The following is a 21,813-nucleotide window of genomic DNA, read 5'->3' as shown; positions in this document are numbered from 1 at the left end:
AACCTTACATTTACGGTATTATTATGATAGGGATGCATCAAATCTAAAATCAAACTACAGGGTCTTAAAGTAGAGATCTCAAGCTTTAATTTAAAAAAAAGAGCATAACTTCGCGATGATTTTTCACGGAGTTACCATCAGTCAAATTTGGTCAATTTTTGCCTAAAATTTTTCTATGCCATATTTCTTTTGTGCAGTGTATATCGTTATCAACGCATTAAACATATTTTAATAATTGAGTGACCTAAGACAATCGTCGTATGTGGTCCTAATTCGACGACTAGGAACTGTACATTAAAAACAAAATAAGTGAAAATACAAGCACGACAATAATTCTTAGCGTTTGTATTACAATTCTTTTAACTTCAACTATGTAAATTGTGTAGGATTATTATAAAAATATGAGAGCAAATTAAATTAGAATGTATTTATTGTTTCGTTATTATAATACATGTTTATAGTATTAATCGTTTATAGCAATAATTATTAAAGAAAATGATTCGGCGAAGTTTTAGAAAGGTAAAGATGTTAACTTTGGAAAGCATCATTGACAGGCTCATCATCATCTTCATCTTCTTCTCCTTCACTTTCAAATGTATTATCCGGAATATCATACAATCTTATCATTGGTTTATTTGGATCTTTCATAATTAAATATTTTCCATCTTTTTGTTTCATACAAATATCAATAATACACCTCAAAATACCCCAAGCGTTATCCATATTAAGATTGATTTGTGTTGCAAATTCATTTGGTTTATATTGTTGAGTGCCAAGAATAACATGTTTACTAGAATCTCTGACCATTGCTCTAGACACATATCCGAATTTCAATTGATCCGAACCTGCTAATAGTGCCTGGACAGTCCATTTTGCTAATTTGCATGCATTGTTACGTAATTCGTTAGCTAATACTGCACCACGCTGTGTATCCAACTTCCGCCTCCATTGAACGCCATTGGCTAATGTTGAATCCCATTCATTTAAAGCTTTGATTGTTAGGAATTGTATCTCATTATTAGGACCTTGCATCACAGCATCGTGTTCACATCGTGCAACAAGGACAATTCCATTATTTAAATCCCACTTTCTATATCGGTATGCCACACTAGCAACGTCACTTTCCTCTTCTTCAGAAATAAACGGATTACCTTCTTCGAATTTATACCTGGGTTCATTAGATTTTAATACTTGCTGAGAAAAATTATGATTAATAAATGTGGCTTCCAATGCCAAGTTTCGAGGAGAATTTAAAGAATTTCCATCATCTTGAGGAGGCTCAACGCTGGTTTCATTTACAGTTAGCAAGTCAAATTCAGTATTATCCCGTTTATCGAAGAACAATTTATCTCCTATTTTTTCAATTACAATGTCCCAGGAGTAGTTGCTACGAGTACAACACATTATTGTTGCCAGGATGGCATCCGTAGCGTAAACATTACCTTCTGTTTTTGAAAGTTTACGAATTATTGGATCATCAGTAGTAGTAACGGTATGGAAAATTCGATCAATTCTTTGCAATGGCTTTTCATTTTTGACATTAACTCTGTCATAAGTTTTATCGTAATACTCCAGGGAACCACAACATAAAATGTCTTCCCCATCCTTCACACTAGGTAAAGATAATTTCGCTAAACGTAGGAAATCCATTTCTTCAATTGTAACCCAATCTGGTCTTACAGTAACAGAAGCATCGCGAATTTTAATTGGCGGTTGATTTTTATGGTTCCGTAAGCCTTGCTGCCTACCCCAGCGTTTCGTTTGACCCTTACGATCTCTTTCTCGAAGTTTTAGTTTACCCAGTTGTTGCATTTGACTTAACGCTCCACGTTGATTTCCACGGCCACGTAAATTTCTTTGATTATGACGAAAACGACCACCACGTTGATAGGGTGGTTTTTGTACACGAGTTGTATCAACCAAATGGAAGGTTGTCTCATCTTCATCGTGGAAGTAAGCATATTGGCTGCCTGAACCAAACTGTGATGTGTATTTATCTAAAAAAAAAAAACACATACTTTTAGTAATGAAATAAATTATTCGTTTATATTTATAAATAAAAGAATATATTACTCAACAACATTATTAAATGTATTAAATGAGTATGAGTTAAGAATAAGACGTTAATAAAATTCTTAACTTTAAGCATTCTTTATGACCAACATAAGACAAAAATTGCAAATCAGTATCATTGAAAGAAGAAACAGTGTAATACTGAAAATTAAAAAATTAAATTAAATATAGATGTAATCATGTGATTACGTTGAAACGAAGTATAAAATGTGAAGTAAATAGAATGTACAGGGTGTCCGCGCCAAAGTGTGACAACGTGATATCTCATGAACTATTGATATCACGGAAAAGTGCTTATATGGAAATTGCAGGGCAAAAGAGGCTCTACGTTTTGGCAGAAGCAAAATTTTTGTATTGTTATTAATGTAAAAGATATGGTGGTGAAGTTTCGTTTTTTAAATGGAACTATATATTTTTTTTTTCGATCAGGCAATAATGCTTTTCAAGATGAATTCATCAAGCTTTATGTACTTACCCGATTTTCATTAGTTTTCGTGATATAACGGTTACAAATTTAGTGATTTTCAGCAGTGACGTCTCGGTTTGACAAGTAAGTCATAAAATCGGTCTTATTGTTGCGGCAAGTGCCACATGTTTGACTCTGCCTGCCGAAACCGATAACCGGGGTCTATGGTCAGAACGGCAGGTCCGAAGAGTAAGAAACGTGAAAAGAATTGTCCATTGCGGTCTAAGTTTTTCGTATCGAAGATGATATTAATAATTTGGAAGGTTGGGACATTTATTTAAATGTTTCAGTAGAAGGTAGGTATAAAGACAATTTAACAAAAAATAATATGCAAAAAATTTATTCCACGTGCTTTCCGCTATTTGAAATACAAGTTTGTATACGTTTTACAAATTCGTTCTCGACGTTTTCCATAATTTCGCACGGAATATTTACGCATGCATTGTGTATTCTATTTTTTAAGTTAGTTATAACGTTTATCGGTGTTTTATAAATCTCTTGTTTAATGTAACCCCACAAGAAAAAATTGCACGAGGTTAAATCAGGTGACCGCGGTGGCCAAGAAATTGGTCCACCACAACCTATTCATTTGTCGTTGAATACTTTACGCAGCCACAAACTTGTATTTCAAATAGCGGAAAGCACGTGGAATAAATTTTTTGCATATTATTTTTTGTTAAATTGTCTTTATACCTACCCTCTACTGAAACATTTAAATAAATATCCCAACCTTCCAAATTATTAATATCATCTTCGATACGGAAAACTTAGACCGTAATGGATAATAATTTTCACGTTTCTTACTCTTCGGAGTTACTATTAGGTTGTCCGGAAAGTTCTTTTCGCGTTTGTCGCTCGAGGCTTTACATTGTTGTGCTTAAGTAAACAAACATCCAGATCACTCCAAAATCAATTATTTGGTCCAGTGTCATTCTCTGGCACTACAAGAGGACTGTTTTAAGCATCAGTAGAAATTGAATCCCTATTTTTCGCGTTGTGAAAGATGGAAGATCAAAAGATGCATTTGCGTCATGTCATGTTTTACTGTTTTAAAAGAGACATTACGCCTGGAAATACCGCAAAAGAGATTTGTGATGTTTATGGAGATCATTCTATAACTGTTCAAAATGTCCGTAATTGGTTTAGGAGGTTTAAAGCCGGAAATTTCAATCTTAAAGATGAAGTTCGCAGCGGCCGTCCATCCACCACTGACACCGATCTTATCAAGGCCTACCTCAATGAAAAACCAAGGGAAACAATTAACAACGAGAAATATTGCATGCAACTCGAAAAATTTAGGGAAGCTATATTCACAAAACGTCCAGAATTGGTGAATAGACGTGGTGTCGCGTTCCACCATGACAACGCGAGGTCACACATTTCTTTACCTGTGCGAAAGAAACTTTTAGACTTCGATTGGGATGTTCTACCACATCCCCCATACTCTCCAGACATTGCGTGATCGGATTATTATTTGTTGCTTTCCCTAAAAAATTTTCTTCGCAATAAAAAATTCATATCAATTAATGAAATAAAAATCGGTCTTGAAGAATATTTTAACAGTAAACCAAGAGAATTTTGGAAAAGTGGCATTATGAGGCTTCCAGAAAGATGGCAGAAGGGTGGTAGAACAGAACGGATTATATATTACTTAAGAATAATACACTGAACGCAAAATATTTCAAACTTAACACCTATTAAAAAAACGAAAAGAACTTTCCGGACAACCTAATATTTCGACCATAGACCCCGGCTATCTGTTTCGGCAGGCAGAGTCAAACCTGCGGCACTTACCGTAACAATAAAACCGTTTTTATGACTTACTCGTCAAACCGAGACGTCACTGCTGAAAATCACTAAATTTGTAACCGTTATATCACGAAAACTAATCAAAATCGGGTAAGTACATAAAACCTTGATGAATGCGTCTTGAAAAGCACTACCGCCTGATCGGAAAAAAAAACATATAGTTCCATTCAAAAAACGAAATTTCACCATCATATCTTTTACATTAATAATAATAAAAAAATTTTGCTTCTGCTAAAACATAGAGCCTCTTTTGCCCTGCAATTTCCATATAAGCACTTTTTCGTGGCATCAATAGTTCATGAGATATCACGTTGTCACACTTTGGCGCGGACACCCTGTAGAATATATTATACGTGCAATACATTTTAAATAATATTTATACAAAAATATTGCGATTTATTATTGTATTGTGCTTCTGATCTAGTTGTACAACCAAACATAAAGTAGTACTTGAAGAAACTAAGTCGATAAAGTAGTAGAAATAGTAGAAAATTTGTTCGCATATAAATCAGTATTTTAGAAAGCAAAATAAAGTTCAAATACAGATGTTGTGGTAATCAGAACCTTGAGTATTTTTGTTCTGAATACAGTGAAAGACAAAAATATTCGTACACTTGAAACATAGAAATAAGAAAATAATATTTTTTATAATATTAAATATATTTAATCACATATAGCTGTATATTAAACATTGCATTTAGAGTAACAAATGACCTAAAACCGAAGGCAATAACATCATGTAATAACTTGAAATGACTTGAAATTCACGAGACCATAAGAAATCGCCGGAACAAAAGTATTCGTACATTTAATTATTGCTATAATTATTTTCGCAGAAATTTTATAAATTAATATTTCGTATTATAACGCTTCCGGCGAATCGCTTTATGTAATATTTCGGGCATTGACAATACCAAATTTTTAACGAAGACAGGTTCTATATTACACCATTTTCTTTTTAATATTTCTTTCAAGTGCTTTTTCGACATTATATCATGTTTTTGCACATTTTTTTCTAATTTCGCCCATACATGTCCAATAGGATTTAAGTCAAGCAATTGTGAAGGAGTTGCTAACCTGTGAAGAGTATTGGTATTGACAACAACTAACGCATTATACATATAGGCTGTATGTTTCGCGTCACAGTCTTGCAGAAAATAAAATTCATCTAATTCATAAATCTAATTCATTTTAATTCATCTGCATTACTTCAAATTTTTTTTTTTAAATATTTAAATATAAATATTTATCCATTATTTCATCTATTATTGCTAAATTGCCGCTTCCAGAAACAGCAATACATCCCCACACAATCACACTTCCACCTCCGTGTTTCGTCGTCGGTTGCATATTTTTGAAATCCAATTCAGTATTAGCTTTCCGCCATATTTTTTACTACTGTCCGACTCAAAAATATTAAATTTTGACTCTTCGGAAAGTATTATGTTTTTCCAGAAGTCGTCATTAGCATTTATATATTGTTCTATAAATTCTAATCTTTTCTTTTAGTTTACTTTGCTTACAAGTGGTTTCTTCCTTGCAACTCTACTGTTATATCCGGTCCAATATCGATCAGTTTTCGTACTGTTTTAGGGTAAATTTCCTTCAGCATATATTCTTTAAGGTGTAATGTAATTTCAGATGCACTGGTATCTGGTTTTTGTTTAATAGTTCCGACGATTTTACGCTTTTCTCTTTTAGATAATTTTCAGGATCTACCGGTTCTTTCCTTATTCCGCAATATTCCTCCTTCTTGATACTTGTTTATAATACTTTGTACAGTCGATCGATTTCTTTTTAGTATTTCTGATATATTCCTGTATGATTTACCTTCTTCATGTAACCATATAACAATTTTTCTTTCTTTCAATGTTGTTTCTTTGCGCTTTGCCCCATATTACATGTTCGCACGCGAACTTAAATCGTTGCCGCAACTAAAGAATTTATTACAAAGTTCAAGTGGTTCGACGCATAGACCACCATGAATAACTTTATACCTCGAAATACGGGTCAGCGAGGACCTTTTTGTCTATCAAATCCTGTCCGGACCGGTCTTACCTTTTTTTTTCACGCAGTTTTAACAAACAAAGGCATAGGTTTTTCTCAATTGTCATCCTCTGAAATGCGAGGGTGTTCGGGCGATTTTTATATATTAAATAGACTGTCGATCGTTGAATCTTGTGCGCGTCGGACTGAGAAACAAGAAGTTCCACCTAGAGTAACGTAAAATATTCAATGTAGGGTGGCATGAAATACATATCGTAACACTATTCGAGTGGGACTCTACACTCCTGGAATAAATCATCGTGAACAGTCCTACGCAATGCGGACTATAACACGAATCGTAACAACATTGAGCGAGACTCTGTGCTCCTCAAATCAATCAACAATCATACTCAACAACATACACAACGTATATACATATATTCGCTCATACTTTCACCGTTCAATGACGAGCAAATATATATTGCAAGGGGTTTTTTATACCACAAGACTTTTTCCCCTAAATCGGATCATTCGAGCCAATAAATTTTTTACGATTTTCAGGCTCAATTCTGTCTAACTAACTTTTTATTTACCCTCCTGCTCGATCAAGTTCATACATTATTTTGAAACATAAAAAATTTCTCCATGTTAGAAAGATTTCGACGATACATTGCAAATATTAGTGTTAAAGTATATTCGCCACGATTACTACTGACTAAATTAATACTTTTGCCCCGACGATTTCTTATGGTCTCGTGAATTTCAAATCAATTCAAGTCACTACATGATGTTATTGGCTTCGACTTTGGGTCATTTGTTGCTAGAAGTGTTATGTATAATATACAGCTATATATGATTAAATATACTTAATGATATAAAAAATATTGTTGCTTTTATTTCTATATTTCAAGTATACGAATACTTTTGTCCTCCACTGTATGTAATAGGCAGATTTTTTACTTTTCAGGATTTGCCAAAAGCTACTGTTACAATAAATCCTGCATACGTATCCATAGTAATATATGTATGTATGCATTAGCATAAGATTACTGCTTGTTCATTATTTTTATAAAAACTGCGTAACGATCAAAGTCAATACGATACAAATAGCATTTAATAACTTCAGTAGATGTGTAACGTCCCTGGGGAACCTTTTTTCTTTCTACCGGCATCATCGCGACAATCTTCTATCCATCGATTAGAATAGTCAATTATCGACCGTAGTTGCCAATACATTAGGTATCTATTACCATATCTATCAAATTCGACAGTCGGTAATCAATATAATAAATATATATTATCATTTATATTAATTATCTTATAATTTTGATTTAGAGTAGGTAATATTTTCTATAAAAGAATTGAATATTGAGTTGGAATAATTAAAACAAGATAATATGTTATTTTATTATATTTTTCTAATAAATAGTTTGTATAAGAATTTCCGTTACGTTATAATGTGTTTATGCGCCGCGATACTCGCCGAAATCCTTGAGACCAGCGTTGATCCAAGATAAAATAATTTTTAGAAAAAAAATACACCGACTTCGAAATGCACTAAAAAGTATAAAATAATTTCTATTTCCTAATGAAGTAATTTCTATTTCATTTAATCATACAATTACGTAACAGATATGAATGAAACCTATTTACTCGTTAGGTATTATATTAAATACATTTCAATCTTTTCGGAGGCGGCGCAAAATTAAAAGATTATTTTGAATATGTTATTTAATTTTGCGCCGCCTCCGAAAAGATTGAAATGTATTTAATATAATACCTAACGAGTAAATAGGTTTCATTCATATCTGTTACGTAATTGTATGATTAAATGAAATAGAAATTACTTCATTAGGAAATAGAAATTATTTTATACTTTTTAGTGCATTTCGAAGTCGGTGTATTTTTTTTCTAAAAATTATTTTATTTCACGCTTTTTATCAGCCGGCAAGACGTGTTTGTAGAAACAGTAGAAAATCGGCGACTGCATGTTGACTCATACACCACCAGAGACACGGAGGCATACGTAGTATTCAATATATTAGTAACAATAGTTTTACGGTAATAACTCGAAAACTAAAGCTTCCCCTTAATTGTGGATAAGGAAAAAGTTGTTTAGAATCGTGTCCCTGATAACATATTAAAAGGACATGAAAATCGTCCAAAGTTGATTTCAAAACTTTTCAACAATTTTTCGCTAATATCTCGAAAACTAAACCTTTCCGCGAAATTTGTATAGGAACAAAATTGTTCAGAATCATGTCCGTGATAAGATATTAAAAGCGCACTAAAATCGAGAAAAGTTTATTTCAAAAGTTGCCGGTTTTTTTGCAATAACAATACTTTGCAATTAAAAAATGAAAAATTTGTTGATAATGGTACCAATGGGGAGTCAGAACCTACGAGATGCAAAAGGTTTCGTTCCGATCGGTGCATCCAGCTAGGCGTAATCGGCGGGCACACATAGGGGAAAAAAAAAAAAAATTATACTATTCCCTGTCTCTCTTGTTTCTATCTACGACGTTATCAGATATTAAATTAATTAAATTAACTAAATCAATTTATATATATATATGTAAAATTAATTAATACCGATCTATTAATATCCGAAACCAGAATTATCTCCTTCAACAAAAGAAAACTGTAAATCGGAATAGATTTGACTCTCGTAGAACTCGTGCATAACTAATTAGAAAAGGATAGAAAATACATTTTTCGCTAAAACACCGCCACACTATTATTTTAATACCGAACTGTTAGTCAAAAATTAGAGAGCGATATTTAAAATATAATTAAACCGTTCAATTTTATAATTAATGTATAATAACGAAATTATATGAAATTTAGATATTCTGACGTCACAGAAATTCCAGGAATTCTGCGGACCTGCGAGTATAAAAGGGCGAGCGAAACTCGTCTCGGGTCAGAACAGTCTTCGAAGTCGAATTAGTTACAACTCTCTAAGAATACATAGGAACAGTTTCCGCTGTTAAAGGGCCAACAGATTCTTAAGCCTTGACTGGTCAAGCGGGTGTTTGCCATTCGGGTACTTGGTCGCTGTGAACAACAGGCTCCCCGTTCAAGCGATCTTGTAACCGGAACTCCGTCAGGAGAGTGCGATACTTTGCGCCAGAAAAGACTAAGACATCGAGCGAAAAGCCCACAGCTACTCGTACTTGATCTTGGTCAAATTGCTGACATGCCAGCGAGGGCAGTCTAGCAATTACGACTTTTACAATTAGAGTCAGTTGAGTTGCTACCCTGTCAGACCTATATTGTTCATCTGATTCCGGTATCGTTGGGTCGTTTAGTAGCCAGTGAACAACAGGCTCCCCAATTAGGCGATCCGGTCTTGGTTGTCAGTATTCGTTCTGGCTAAAAGGGTCATGAACAATTAGTTGTCGAGTCAGATGATAAAGAGTAACTGTTCCGAAGAAATAAGTTATTAGAGTCAGATAAAGTCCGGTAACTTGAGCTACTAAAAGAATACTGTTCTCACTTTGGCGTTTTCCGTAGTCGACTACACCGCGTTAGATAGTAGAATAAATCTGTCTAATTTTTGCGAAAGCGTATTTAGGTGCGTTTAGAGAATTTCACTTAGATCGAATTCCTCGCGGCGGTAGATTACAAAGCGCTAACATTATTAACTTTATAAAATTTCATATATATATATATATATATATATCTAGATACCGAATTGCTCTTAGATTATAGCGTCGAACACAAAAATCGTGTATCAAATTTAGTGAATATTACGAATGCGAAGTTTGCTTTATCAGAGCCCCGATTCAGATACGGTCCAATATAAAGTATTACATAGCGAGTTTCATATCGTTAAATTTACAATTATCAATTACATATTGTTTAATTTATCAAATTATATTACTATTATTATTTCAAGATCTATTTAGTTTCTCTATTCTAATTAATCAATTATAATCTATATACTTTTCTTTATTTGTTGTTATTGTTATTTGTTAGTTTTATTTCTTTTTATTGAATAAATTTAATTGTTGAAAGATATTGATCTTTGGATTTCAATCCTTAACCGCGCACCACACGAATCCCACAATCTTAATTTGTAGAATCGAGTCGTTTAGGGGTAAAAGCCGCTCTTTACCTTTCAGCGCTTGTAATAAACTGAACTTAGGTTCCAGGGTTGTTACAGATGTACCAAAATTATATATACTTTCCGATGTCGATGATCCTTGAATATATTGTAGAAATCAATGAACATATTGTACACAATATATGTACACATACCTCTAGTTTTAATCGAGAATGAGTTTTTATTTAAATCTATGACGTTATAGAAAATATAAAGAAAATTAAGCAACGACCATCTAAAAATAAAGAAGATTTAAAAGAGCGATTTAAGGAAGAATGGCAAACAATATATGTGGAATTTACAGAAAAATTAATAAAATCAATGCCTAGAAGACTTGAAGTTATAATCAGATTTAACAGATATCCTATAAAATGTTAAATTAATAACATTAAACAACTATTTATAAGTTTAAAATATCTATAATTTAACAAAATCATCAATAGACGAATACTTTTATAGTGCCATTTTCTAATATACTTCAGCATACCCTTTAATTATTTTTTCTATATACTATCTATCAACTTTCGCGAATGGTGTCTTATTTTACGTAAATAAAGGTTTGCTTTTGTACTTTTATATGAAAAATTGTACATTTATTTGCCTACTATTTCTTCCATATATGTCGAATATGGTAAATGGACGAATACTTTTGTGGCTGACTATGTAGCTCTAAATTTGCCAACGCTTGTCCTTTTAGCGAACAATTTGAGTAAGCTACAAATAAGTTTTAAATTAAAAAATATACGTTAATACTTTTTTATTCGCTTCACAAATCCTTGTATGTCTTTTTGGAAAATGTATAATTGTCCTTATATTGTAAAATGATGCAACAAATAAAGCAACTGTGTTATAATTTCTTCCGAAACTTAGGAAACATCTCGATGATATCACACAGGTCATACCACGTCAAATCGATTACTTTTTGACCTCACGATCTGCCATTTTGTTTTAATCGAAGTATATTATAGTCAGTGTGAAATAAAGGGGGCTGTAAGTCACCATTATGCCGGTTTCGAATTTGTTAAGAAATAAGAAGCCATTTTATCCATTTTTGTGAAAATAGTCTTCACGTACGAATTTCTTTCTCAAAAACTAGTAGTCCGATTTAGTTATATTTTTTTACTTCATGCATAAAGGATTGTGCTATCAAAAAATATTTTTTTCGACTTCATCAATTTGTTTTATAATATCGAAAAATTTAAATAAATTCTCTTTTTGCACTTTTTTTCAATGAGGGACGTAAAGGGTTTAAATTAAAAAAATATGGTCATATTCCTCAAAATTTCCTCTTTGAAATGAGCCCGTCAGAAAGATGGAACCTCGAAAAGTGACGTCACAAGGACATGGTAACCTCCATTTGAGATAGACGGTCGTACATTCTGTTATTATAATCGGTTGTTTTATATCACTGTTCTCAAAGCAATGCAAGATTTCGTATGCTAAATGACCCTGTTCATATCTCGAAAAGTATATTAATAACCATCTTTGGCCAATCACATATTTTAATCAGAATTTCATTTATACATAAGCTCCTACATTTATTGTTTGTATTCTGGAAAATAAGCGTCATTGCTCGATGGAAACCGTGAAAAAGTGGCGGCTTTCTTCTATCGTAATGGGATAAAGGGGTTTATGATGAAAAGTATGGAGAACATCATTGTATGGTATAGACTTAAGAATTGTGGAAAAAATTATAATGACAACTGTCTCATTACACTAAACACAGAGCCTTCATTATCGCACAAGCAAGTCTTATTTCTTTATTTAATAATGACGCAAAGCTGTGCAAACTTCTAGTGCCTATTTATTGATGACGCTGTTAAAACGTATGCTTGTAAACAATCCGCATGTTTAATGTATTCATTTTGTGTTAGATAATTAAATGCTATGTTTAGAAAGATAATTCTGTCCATTCCAATAGATTTTTAGGGGCGAGAATTTGATTTCTTTACGGTCTTTTTAAGTTATAGTATTCTCTTCGTAAATGTACTTCTGCCGGTCTTGATTGTAACATTTACGGGGTAGGTATGTACAGTAAATATTCGATATGTGCACCATTCTCGGGTCTGAACTGGTGCAGATATCGTACAGTTCCTACATTGATTGATGTTTTGCCGAACGTCGAACTGGTGCAGATATCGTACAGTTCCTACATTTCGAGCGAAGGAGGCTGAACGTAAACAAACAGTGACCTACCAGAAGGACACTCCTAAGGCAAGAATAAAACTTTTTTATTTTTTATTTTTTTTTTGTGAAATTTTTTTCATCATATTTGTAACATTTTTCTCATTAAAATGAGACCAAACACGATGTACTTCGAGCCATATTTACTTGTAATTTCAAGTGTTACGAGTGCATCGATGACTTTACTCTAATAAGATATTGCAAGTAAATATAACTCGAATTACGTCGTGTTTGGTCTCATTTTAATCAGGAAAATGTCACGAACATGATAGAGAAAGTTTTATAAAAATTTGATAAAAAATAAAAAAGTTAGCAACGTATTAGGATTGTGAACAATTGAATAGACTTTTTTAACCGACTTCGAAAAAGGAGGAGGTTACTCAATTCGATCAGTATTTTTTTTTTTTTTTTTTTTTCTTCATTATTATTATTATTTTCTATTTATGCCCGCCGATTACGCCTAACTGGATGCACCGATCGGAACGAAACCTTTTGCATCTCGTAGGTTCTGACTCCCCATTGGTACCATTATCAACAAATTTTTCATTTTTTAATTGCAAAGTATTGTTATTGCAAAAAAACCGGCAACTTTTGAAATAAACTTTTCTCGATTTTAGTGCGCTTTTAATATCTTATCACGGACATGATTCTAAACAATTTTGTTCCTATACAAATTTCGCGGAAAGGTTTAGTTTTCGAGATATTAGCGAAAAATTGTTGAAAAGTTTTGAAATCAACTTTGGACGATTTTCATGTCCTTTTAATATGTTATCAGGGACACGATTCTAAACAACTTTTTCCTTATCCACAATTAAGGGGAAGCTTTAGTTTTCGAGTTATTACCGTAAAACTATTGTTACTAATATATTGAATACTACGTATGCCTCCGTGTCTCTGGTGGTGTATGAGTCAACATGCAGTCGCCGATTTTCTACTGTTTTTACAAACACGTCTTGTCGGCCGAAAATCAGTATACAGTAAAGACTGGATAACTGCGACAAACGATGGACTGGATAACTGCAACGTTACTATCCCCACCACTTAGGGGGATCCCCCTTGAATTTTGACACTTGACGAGCGAGCAGCGTATGTAATATAATCCGAACCGGCGTATCGATGTGACAACACTAATGCAACAGTAAAACTTTTTTATTTTTTGGTTTTACTAAATATTACTTTTACCAATGTAATTGTGAAATTCTCCTGATCAAAATAAGACCAAACACGGCATAATTTGAACAACATTTGTTTATGTAGTAATATTGTTTGTTTTTTCGAGTGTATGGAGGCGTGATTTTGTATGGAACCAAAAGACTATTACTCGTCAGACTTCTCTAAAAATTTAATTTTAAACAGCCTCACTCGTTCGCTCTCTGTCCTTTCCTACGTTTAGCGGTCGACGCGAGCCAAATGTAAACAAGGAATCGACACCTCGACTCGATAACTGCAACGCTTGTTCCCGATTTTGTTGCAGTTATCAAGTCGAGGTGTCGATTCTTTGTTTACATTTGACTCGCGGCGACCGCTAAACGTAGGAAAGGACAGAGAGCGAACGAGAGAGGCTATTTAAAAGTTAAGAATCGACACCTCGACTCGATAACTGCAACAAAATCGGGAACAAGTGTTGCAGTTATCAAGTCGAGGTGTCGATTCTTTGTTTACATTTGGCTCGCGTCGACCGCTAAATGTAGGAAAGGACAGAGAGCGAACGTGAGAGGCTATTAAAAATTAAATTTTTAGTAAAGTCGGGTGAGTAATGGTCTTTTGGTTCCATATAAAATCGCACCTCAATACACTCGAAAAAACAAACAATATTGGTACATAAACAAATGTTGGTCAAATTATGCCGTATTTGGTCTTATTTTGATCAGGAGAATCTCACAATTACATTGGTAAAAGTAATATTTAGCAAAACCAAAAAATAAAAAAATTTTACTGTTGCATTAGTGTTGTCACATCGATACGTCCTGCCGATTGTTTTCTTTCCTCGGACCTCTCTCTCTCTTTCAGTCTCTGTCCTTTTCTACGTTCGGCGCTCGGCTCGAGCCAAATGTAAACACAAAATCGACACCTCGACTCTATAACTGCAACGCTTGGGTCCCGATTTTGTTGCAGTTATCCAGTCTTTACTGCACATGTATAATAACTATTGTTATTGCAAAATCCTATTCTTTGGTATTGTTATGTAAGAAATTTCTCACAGTATCCTATACAATTCTCCCCATTCCACTAAAAAGCGTGAAATAAAATAATTTTAAGAAAAAAAATACGCCGACTTCGAAATGCACTAAAAAGTATAAAATAATTTCTATTTCCTAATGAAGTAATTTCTATTTCATTCAATCATACAATTACGTAACAGATATGAATGAAACCTATTTACTCGTTAGGTAGCATATTAAATGCATTTCAACCTTTTCGGAGACGGCGCAAAATTAAGAATACCTCAGTATTTTCGCCTCCGAAAAGGTTGAAATGCATTTAATATGCTACCTAACGAGTAAATAGGTTTCATTCATATCTGTTACGTAATTGTATGATTGAATGAAATAGAAATTACTTCATTAGGAAATAGAAATTATTTTATACTTTTTAGTGCATTTCGAAGTCGGCGTATTTTTTTTTCTTAAAATTATTTTATGATGTTTGCCGACTGCCACGATCGTAGCGTCTCTTTCTTTTTGACTCGCTATCCTCTTCGACATGAAAAACTTTTATCGTCAATTAAACCAGTAAATATAGCCCAAATTATGTCGTGTTTGGTCTCATTTTAATCAGAAAAATGTAAAGAATCTATTGGTAAAAGTTGGTTCTCGAAAAAATCAAAAATAAAAAAGTTTTATATTTGCATATGTATTGCTTCACGGATATACCCGACCCCGGATCATGTTACATTTCTCGGCGATCGAGCTTCTTGGCGTCTGAAGGGGTCTTCCCCCCAGTGGTGGGGATAACTTTGCTGCACATATCGTACAGATCATTTAAAAACGTAGAAAGAGACAGCGATACAAAAGACAAGAAGGGATACAGTTTCGAACAGTCGGCAAACATGAAAGACTCGTGCGTGTTCTGTCTTTTAAATTCAAAAATCAAAATTCTTTATTTTTGGTTTTACGTTAATGGAACTTTTACCATCGTATTTGTCTCGTCTTTCTGATTAAAATGACACCAAACATGATATGATTACGATCGTAATTATTTATGTAACAAGCCATAAAAGTTTCGGGCTTTCACACTTACGGGAAACTACGTTTACAGTAGAGATACGAATTCCTCCTAACGGCTTGCTATACAAGTAATTGTGATTTTAATTATATCGTTTGGTACCATTTTAATAAAAAAAACGAGACGAATACGATAATCAAAGATTCATTCACGAAACCCCAAAATAAAGAATTTTGATTTTTGAATTTAAAAGACAGAATACGCACGATTTTTTCATGTTTGCCGAACGCGTCAACCTTCTGCCTCTCTTTCTTTTCCATTCGCCGTCCTCTTTTATGTTAAAAACTTTAATCACTCGTTACACACGCATTTGTTAACGTAATTATATCATGTTTGGTGTCATTTTAATCAGGAAAACTAGACAAATAAGATAGTAAAAGTTTCATGAAAAAATAGTAAGAAATAAGAAAGTTGCAATCTTTTCCTTTGCTTGCATTAGTATGTGTCTCACCGATTAGATCCTCGTCGTTTCGGCGATTGATTGTGTTTCATTCTTGACTAATTTCGAGGAGGATCCCCCCAGGAGTGGGGATAGAATTTTAACATTTACGGTAGAGATCATTTTAACATTTACGGAGAGAATACTGTAGTATGCATGTAGTATGCGTGTAGTATGCAAGTGCCTTAATGCTCCTTTAAGTACCAGCATATGGTCCCTTACCATGAGTTATTACAAAACAATGTCATTCTACAGAAACATCGAAATCGTAAAAATAATTAGTGGAATTAATATAATTCTCTTTACTTTTATATTGCGCAGCTCCCCTGTCAATGTTTTTTACAACCTAACAATTTTTACTATTTTAATATTTTGAAACTGATGACCGAACAAATGGATCCCACTCATATCGCTTCAGTGTTAGGTTTGACGTAACTGAATATGCATTATTGATCAAGAGTGACTGCTAGTATACCTTTCGGGGTATGAATAGGGTTATTTAGTTGTGTACAAAATCTTCTCGTATTGCTTTAAGAACAGTGGTACAAAACAACCGATCATAATGGCGGAACGTACGACTCGTCTACTTGAAACGGAGGTACACCGCATCCTATTTCAGTTTATTGAGACATCAATTTTCGAAGCTCCATCTTTCTTAAGGTCTTATATTAAAAGGGAAATTTTGAAGAATATGACTATATTTTTCCAAATTTAAATCCTTTATAGTCCTCACTGAAAAAAAAGCAAAAAGTATAATTTGTTTAATTTTTTTTTTATATTTTATAACAAACTGACGAATTTAAAAAAAAATAATTTAAAATAGACCAATCCTTTATGAGTAAACAAATAAATATTTAGCTAAATCGGATGAGTAGTTTCTGAGAAAAAAATTCGTAAGTGAATCCTATTTTCGCTAAAATGTGCAAATATTGAAAACTTTGAAAGCTTGTTATTTTTTAACAACTTCGAAACCGGCAAAAAAATAACTTTAAACCCCCTCCCCTCAAATTTCTCACGGATTACAACATATTTTGATTAGAGTAAAATCACAGATGATAAGGTCCAAATGTGATCGATTTGGCGTGGAATAACCCAGCTACATGATAAAACTAGAAATAGATAAAATAAGATCGTAAAAATTAGCACTTACTAGAATAATAGATTATTGAATGCAATTATTATGTATCAAAGAGTAAAATTTTTAATAAGATGCTACAATGTGCAAACTGGTATGAATGCAAAAATATGGACAGAAAAAACACCTACCTGAACCTGGCACCCGACTTTCAAAAATTTTATTTCTTTCAATTGTATCGTATTTAGCTTTGTTTGTACCCGTTTGTACCACCTTTCATTTCGTTTGTACCCTAAGGGGTAAAAAGTTACTAGGGGGTGAAAAATACCTCAGCACCCCACTTTAACATTTTTTATTTCTTTCAAAGCCATCATAAAAAGGGACGTCCATAGAGGTTTGTACCACCTTTACTTTCGTTTGTACTTTAAAGGGTTCGTTTATACCGGCCTTTGAAAATACCCCCTAGAGGTAACTTCGTAAATTTTGGGAATTTTTCAAATCTTCTTGGGGGTGCTGTTTCCTATTCGTCTCTAGAGGTTTGTACCACTTTTGCTTTCGTTTGTACTTCAAAGGGTTCGTCTATACCGACTGTTTAAAAAATACCGTTGGGTTAACTGCGATATTGTACATATACAGTATGGTGTTCGTAAATGTGAAAAATATCTTTGTCGTAAGAGTAAAAATTAATAAACAGTTAAAGGCTACATACGATCGTTTACAGAGCCGACGAACATCGAGTATCGATGAGACACATACTAATGCAAGAAAAGGAAAAGATTGCAATTTTCTGATTTCTTACTAATTTTTCATGAAATTTTTACTGTTGTATTTATCTAGCTTTCCTGGTTAAAATGACACCAAACATGATATAATTACGTTAACTATTGCATGTGTAACGAGTGAATAAAGTTTTTAACATAAAAACGGAAGGCGAATGGAAAAGAAAGAGAGGTAGAAGGTTGAAGCGTTCGACAAATACGAAAGACTCGCGCGTGTTCTGTTTTTTAAATTCAGAAATCAAAATTCTTTATTTTTGGTTTTTCGTCAATGGAACTTTTACCATCGTATTTGCTTTGTATTTCTGATTAAAATGATACCAAACACGATGTAATTTGAGTTATATTTACTTGCAATATCTTATTGTAGTAAAGTCATCGATGTACGTTCAGCATTTGAAATTACAACTAAATATATGAAAGTAAAAGTGGTACAAACCTCTACAGGCGAAGAGGAAACAGAACCCCCAAGAAAATTTGAAAACTGCCCAAAATTGGCGAAGTTACCTCTAGGGGATCTTTTCAAAGGCAAACAAACGAACCCTTTGAGGTACAAACGAAAGTAAAAGTGGCACAAACGGGTACAAACGACTAGGAATCAGCACCCACGAGAAAATTTGAAATATCTCAGAAAATGGCGAAGTTACCCCTTGGGGGTACTTTCGAAAGGCGGTACAAGCGCACCTCTTGGTACAAACGAAAGTGAGGGTGGTACAAACCTCTACAGACGTCCCTTTTTATGATGGCTTTGAAAGAAATAAAAAATGTTGAAGTGGGGTGCTGGGTATTTTTCACCCCTTAGGGTACAAACGAAATGAAAGGTGGTACAAACGGGTACAAACGTAGCTGAATACGATACAATTGAAAGAAATAAAATTTTTGAAAGTCGGGTGCTAAGTTCAGGTAGGTAGAGAAAACATTGATTCTCTCAAGCGAAATAAAGGTTGAAAAAATACTGTGATAGTAGTATACTAAATAATGTTACAACAGAAAATCCTATTAAGGATATGGAAAAAATACTACAAAAATTGGGAAAGGCTTTGTTGTTGCAGAAGGGTTGTTATAAGCAATATCTTTTACTGTCCCAAGTACAAAATCATTACAGACCTGTACAATATAAAAAGAGAAAAATATTTGATAATAGATACTAATAAAAATGAAGAGAATAATAGCACAAACAAAACTAGTAAATCAAGTGGTAGGTAATATAATGGTTGTACATGCGAACATGATGTATGCAGATGGATGGTGTATGAACTATGGTAGTGTCACTGCGCAGTGAATTTTAAATGTGTATAATGCATGTTTTATAAAATTAATTGTATGTTCTTATCCAGTAATAGTAATTCATGCAAATTATTTATATTAATTAAATTGTTATCTACATTAAATTATATACATAACTCCTTATATTTATAAAATCAAGATTTATAGCAATTTTTATTTACATATTAACCATTAAATGAAATTACGAGATTTAGTCACTGAAACTATATATATAGTAAGTATGATACATATATGTAATATGTATCATTATAATTAATAAATAGTAAATACTATTTAACTGTTCATTGATTAGCTATTAACATCACTTTAAAATATACAAATAATTGAAAATTAAGAAAACAATTAGACTCGTTAAAAAGATTTAAAAGTTTTTGCACATTCAAAACTTATATTACAACAAACAAAATCAGTTTGAAAACTTGGAACATTTCTTGATATATATGCATTATTTATCAATAAATACATTTCAGTCTTCATCAAAAACAACAATTAAAGATTTATGTTTAAGTTTATTCCTTAATATATCTACCCATCATTTTCTTATACATACATAATATGTTAAGACATCTCAATAACAAGGCAAGTTAATGATTATTTTAAAGTGTCATTTTGATTTGAATATTCAGCTTGTACATTGTACTTGCGCCAATATTTTTCTACTTCTAATGTAATAATGAATATATTCCTATATACTATTTCCAAAATTTTGAAATTAATATTTTAAACAATATTATACATAGTTTATTATCACTACTTTTATACAGACAATGTATCATATGTCTACTCCAAATACCTTCTGTAATAAGTTTTCTTTAAGAAGATTTTTTATCTTACATAAAAACTCCTTGATATCAAACAAAACATATGGTGCAGAAACAGGTTTTTAAAATAATTTTCACTAAAATATCATGACAGGTTTGAACTTTTTAAATGAAATACATAACATTTTGTATCAAAATTTGAAACAGCAGTGAGTTATTAAAGTATTAAACTTTATTTACCCTATATTTCATGGTCATATTCTTATAGAAAAATAGTGCTTAGTCATTTATTGTGAACCATCAACAATAGACACCAATAAATCTAAATTATTAAGATCTATGCAAAATTTATTATTATAAAGACAATTCAATCTATTCTGTTGTTATTAATTAATAGATTACACATTTATATGAAAGTCGATGGATATCACTTTATATATCTACCATTACTAAAGATTATTGGGGCCACAAATAACATTCCTATAAATATTTGATGTTCATAAATGCTAATTATATGGTTTTTTTAAACAAGTGAAATTTAGTATTTTCTTATAAAAAATCTGCTTTTCTTTTAAATTTTGGAATGAAAATATAAATATTTGCTTTAAAAAGTATAAAATCACATTGATACTTTGTATACAAACAATTACATAAAAAAAAACCTGTTTCTATATACATTCTAATTTCAGTATTATATTATTCCCATATAAAAAAAGGATTTTATAAAATACATACTTTACAAATTATTAAGAATAAATCCTTAGGAATACTTATTAATGCATTTGTAACTGAAAAGATGTGTAAATAATTAAATATTTATTTCATAATTCTAAAATATAGAAATGTATAAATATAATGATTAACTCAAAATTATAGATTTTTTGTAAATATGTTTAGCATAATATAATTTTATATTAGAGAATAAATTTCATTATATTTATAATAAATACATTGTAATTAAATTTTACTAAACAATAAAATAAAAAATTTATTAGAAACATACGTATAAGTTAAATGAATATAAAAGACACTTACTAGGAAATTTCTTATCTTGGAACGCTGGTGTTGTCCAATCAGATATCTGTAGCAAAAATAATAATAATCAATGTGAAAAATATGCATAGTTTATAATATATAATATGAAATAAAATGGAAAATAAAATAATAACCAACCTTTCCTAGTCTATCGCCTTTCGAGAATGGTTGATAAGGTATATCCTTAAATTGATCAGGTAGTTCACAAGGACCCCAGCCATCAGGATTATGTTGAATTGCTGGTGCTTGAAAATGGGCTACTTCTTCTTCTTTTTGAACAGGATCGTCCGAAGTAGTTACGTCGTCCCTCATGGTACACTTCTGATATCACAGAACAACGAAATGGCCGATTAAACGGAAGAGTTGGAGACGCCATATTGACAAAGACACAGAACCATCCTTCGCTTAATTTAAATGCGGCTTAAGAGTCAAATAAAGACGGGGTTTATTCTAAAAAAAACTATTGCATACAATATTTTATAATTATTATTGGAATATCATATATCGCATAGCATAGCCCACATGCGATAAATATCGTGTATTTGATATTTAATGAGTCAGACTATGCTAAAAGAAATGTCGCAAACAA

The 21,813-nt window shown here is 32.3% G+C and overlaps 1 protein-coding gene across 1 annotated transcript; it reads right to left on the bottom strand.

Moving 5' to 3' along the window:
* Positions 1-412: 412 nt before the first annotated feature.
* On the bottom strand, positions 413-21,592 carry eIF3d1 (eukaryotic translation initiation factor 3 subunit d1). The gene is made up of 3 exons (XM_003705541.3): positions 21,363-21,592; positions 21,225-21,270; positions 413-1,997 (listed from the first exon to the last, which is right to left on the bottom strand). The coding sequence occupies exons 1-3, from the start codon at positions 21,534-21,536 to the stop codon at positions 529-531; spliced, it is 1,689 nt and encodes a 562-aa protein (XP_003705589.1). The 5' UTR covers positions 21,537-21,592; the 3' UTR covers positions 413-528.
* Between the last annotated feature and the right edge of the window lie 221 nt (positions 21,593-21,813).

Source organism: Megachile rotundata, chromosome 13, assembly GCF_050947335.1.
Source record: "Megachile rotundata isolate GNS110a chromosome 13, iyMegRotu1, whole genome shotgun sequence".
Lineage (NCBI taxonomy): Eukaryota > Metazoa > Arthropoda > Insecta > Hymenoptera > Megachilidae > Megachile > Megachile rotundata.
Note: the sequence above shows the minus strand (reverse complement) of the source record. Positions and strands in the feature narration are given on the sequence as shown.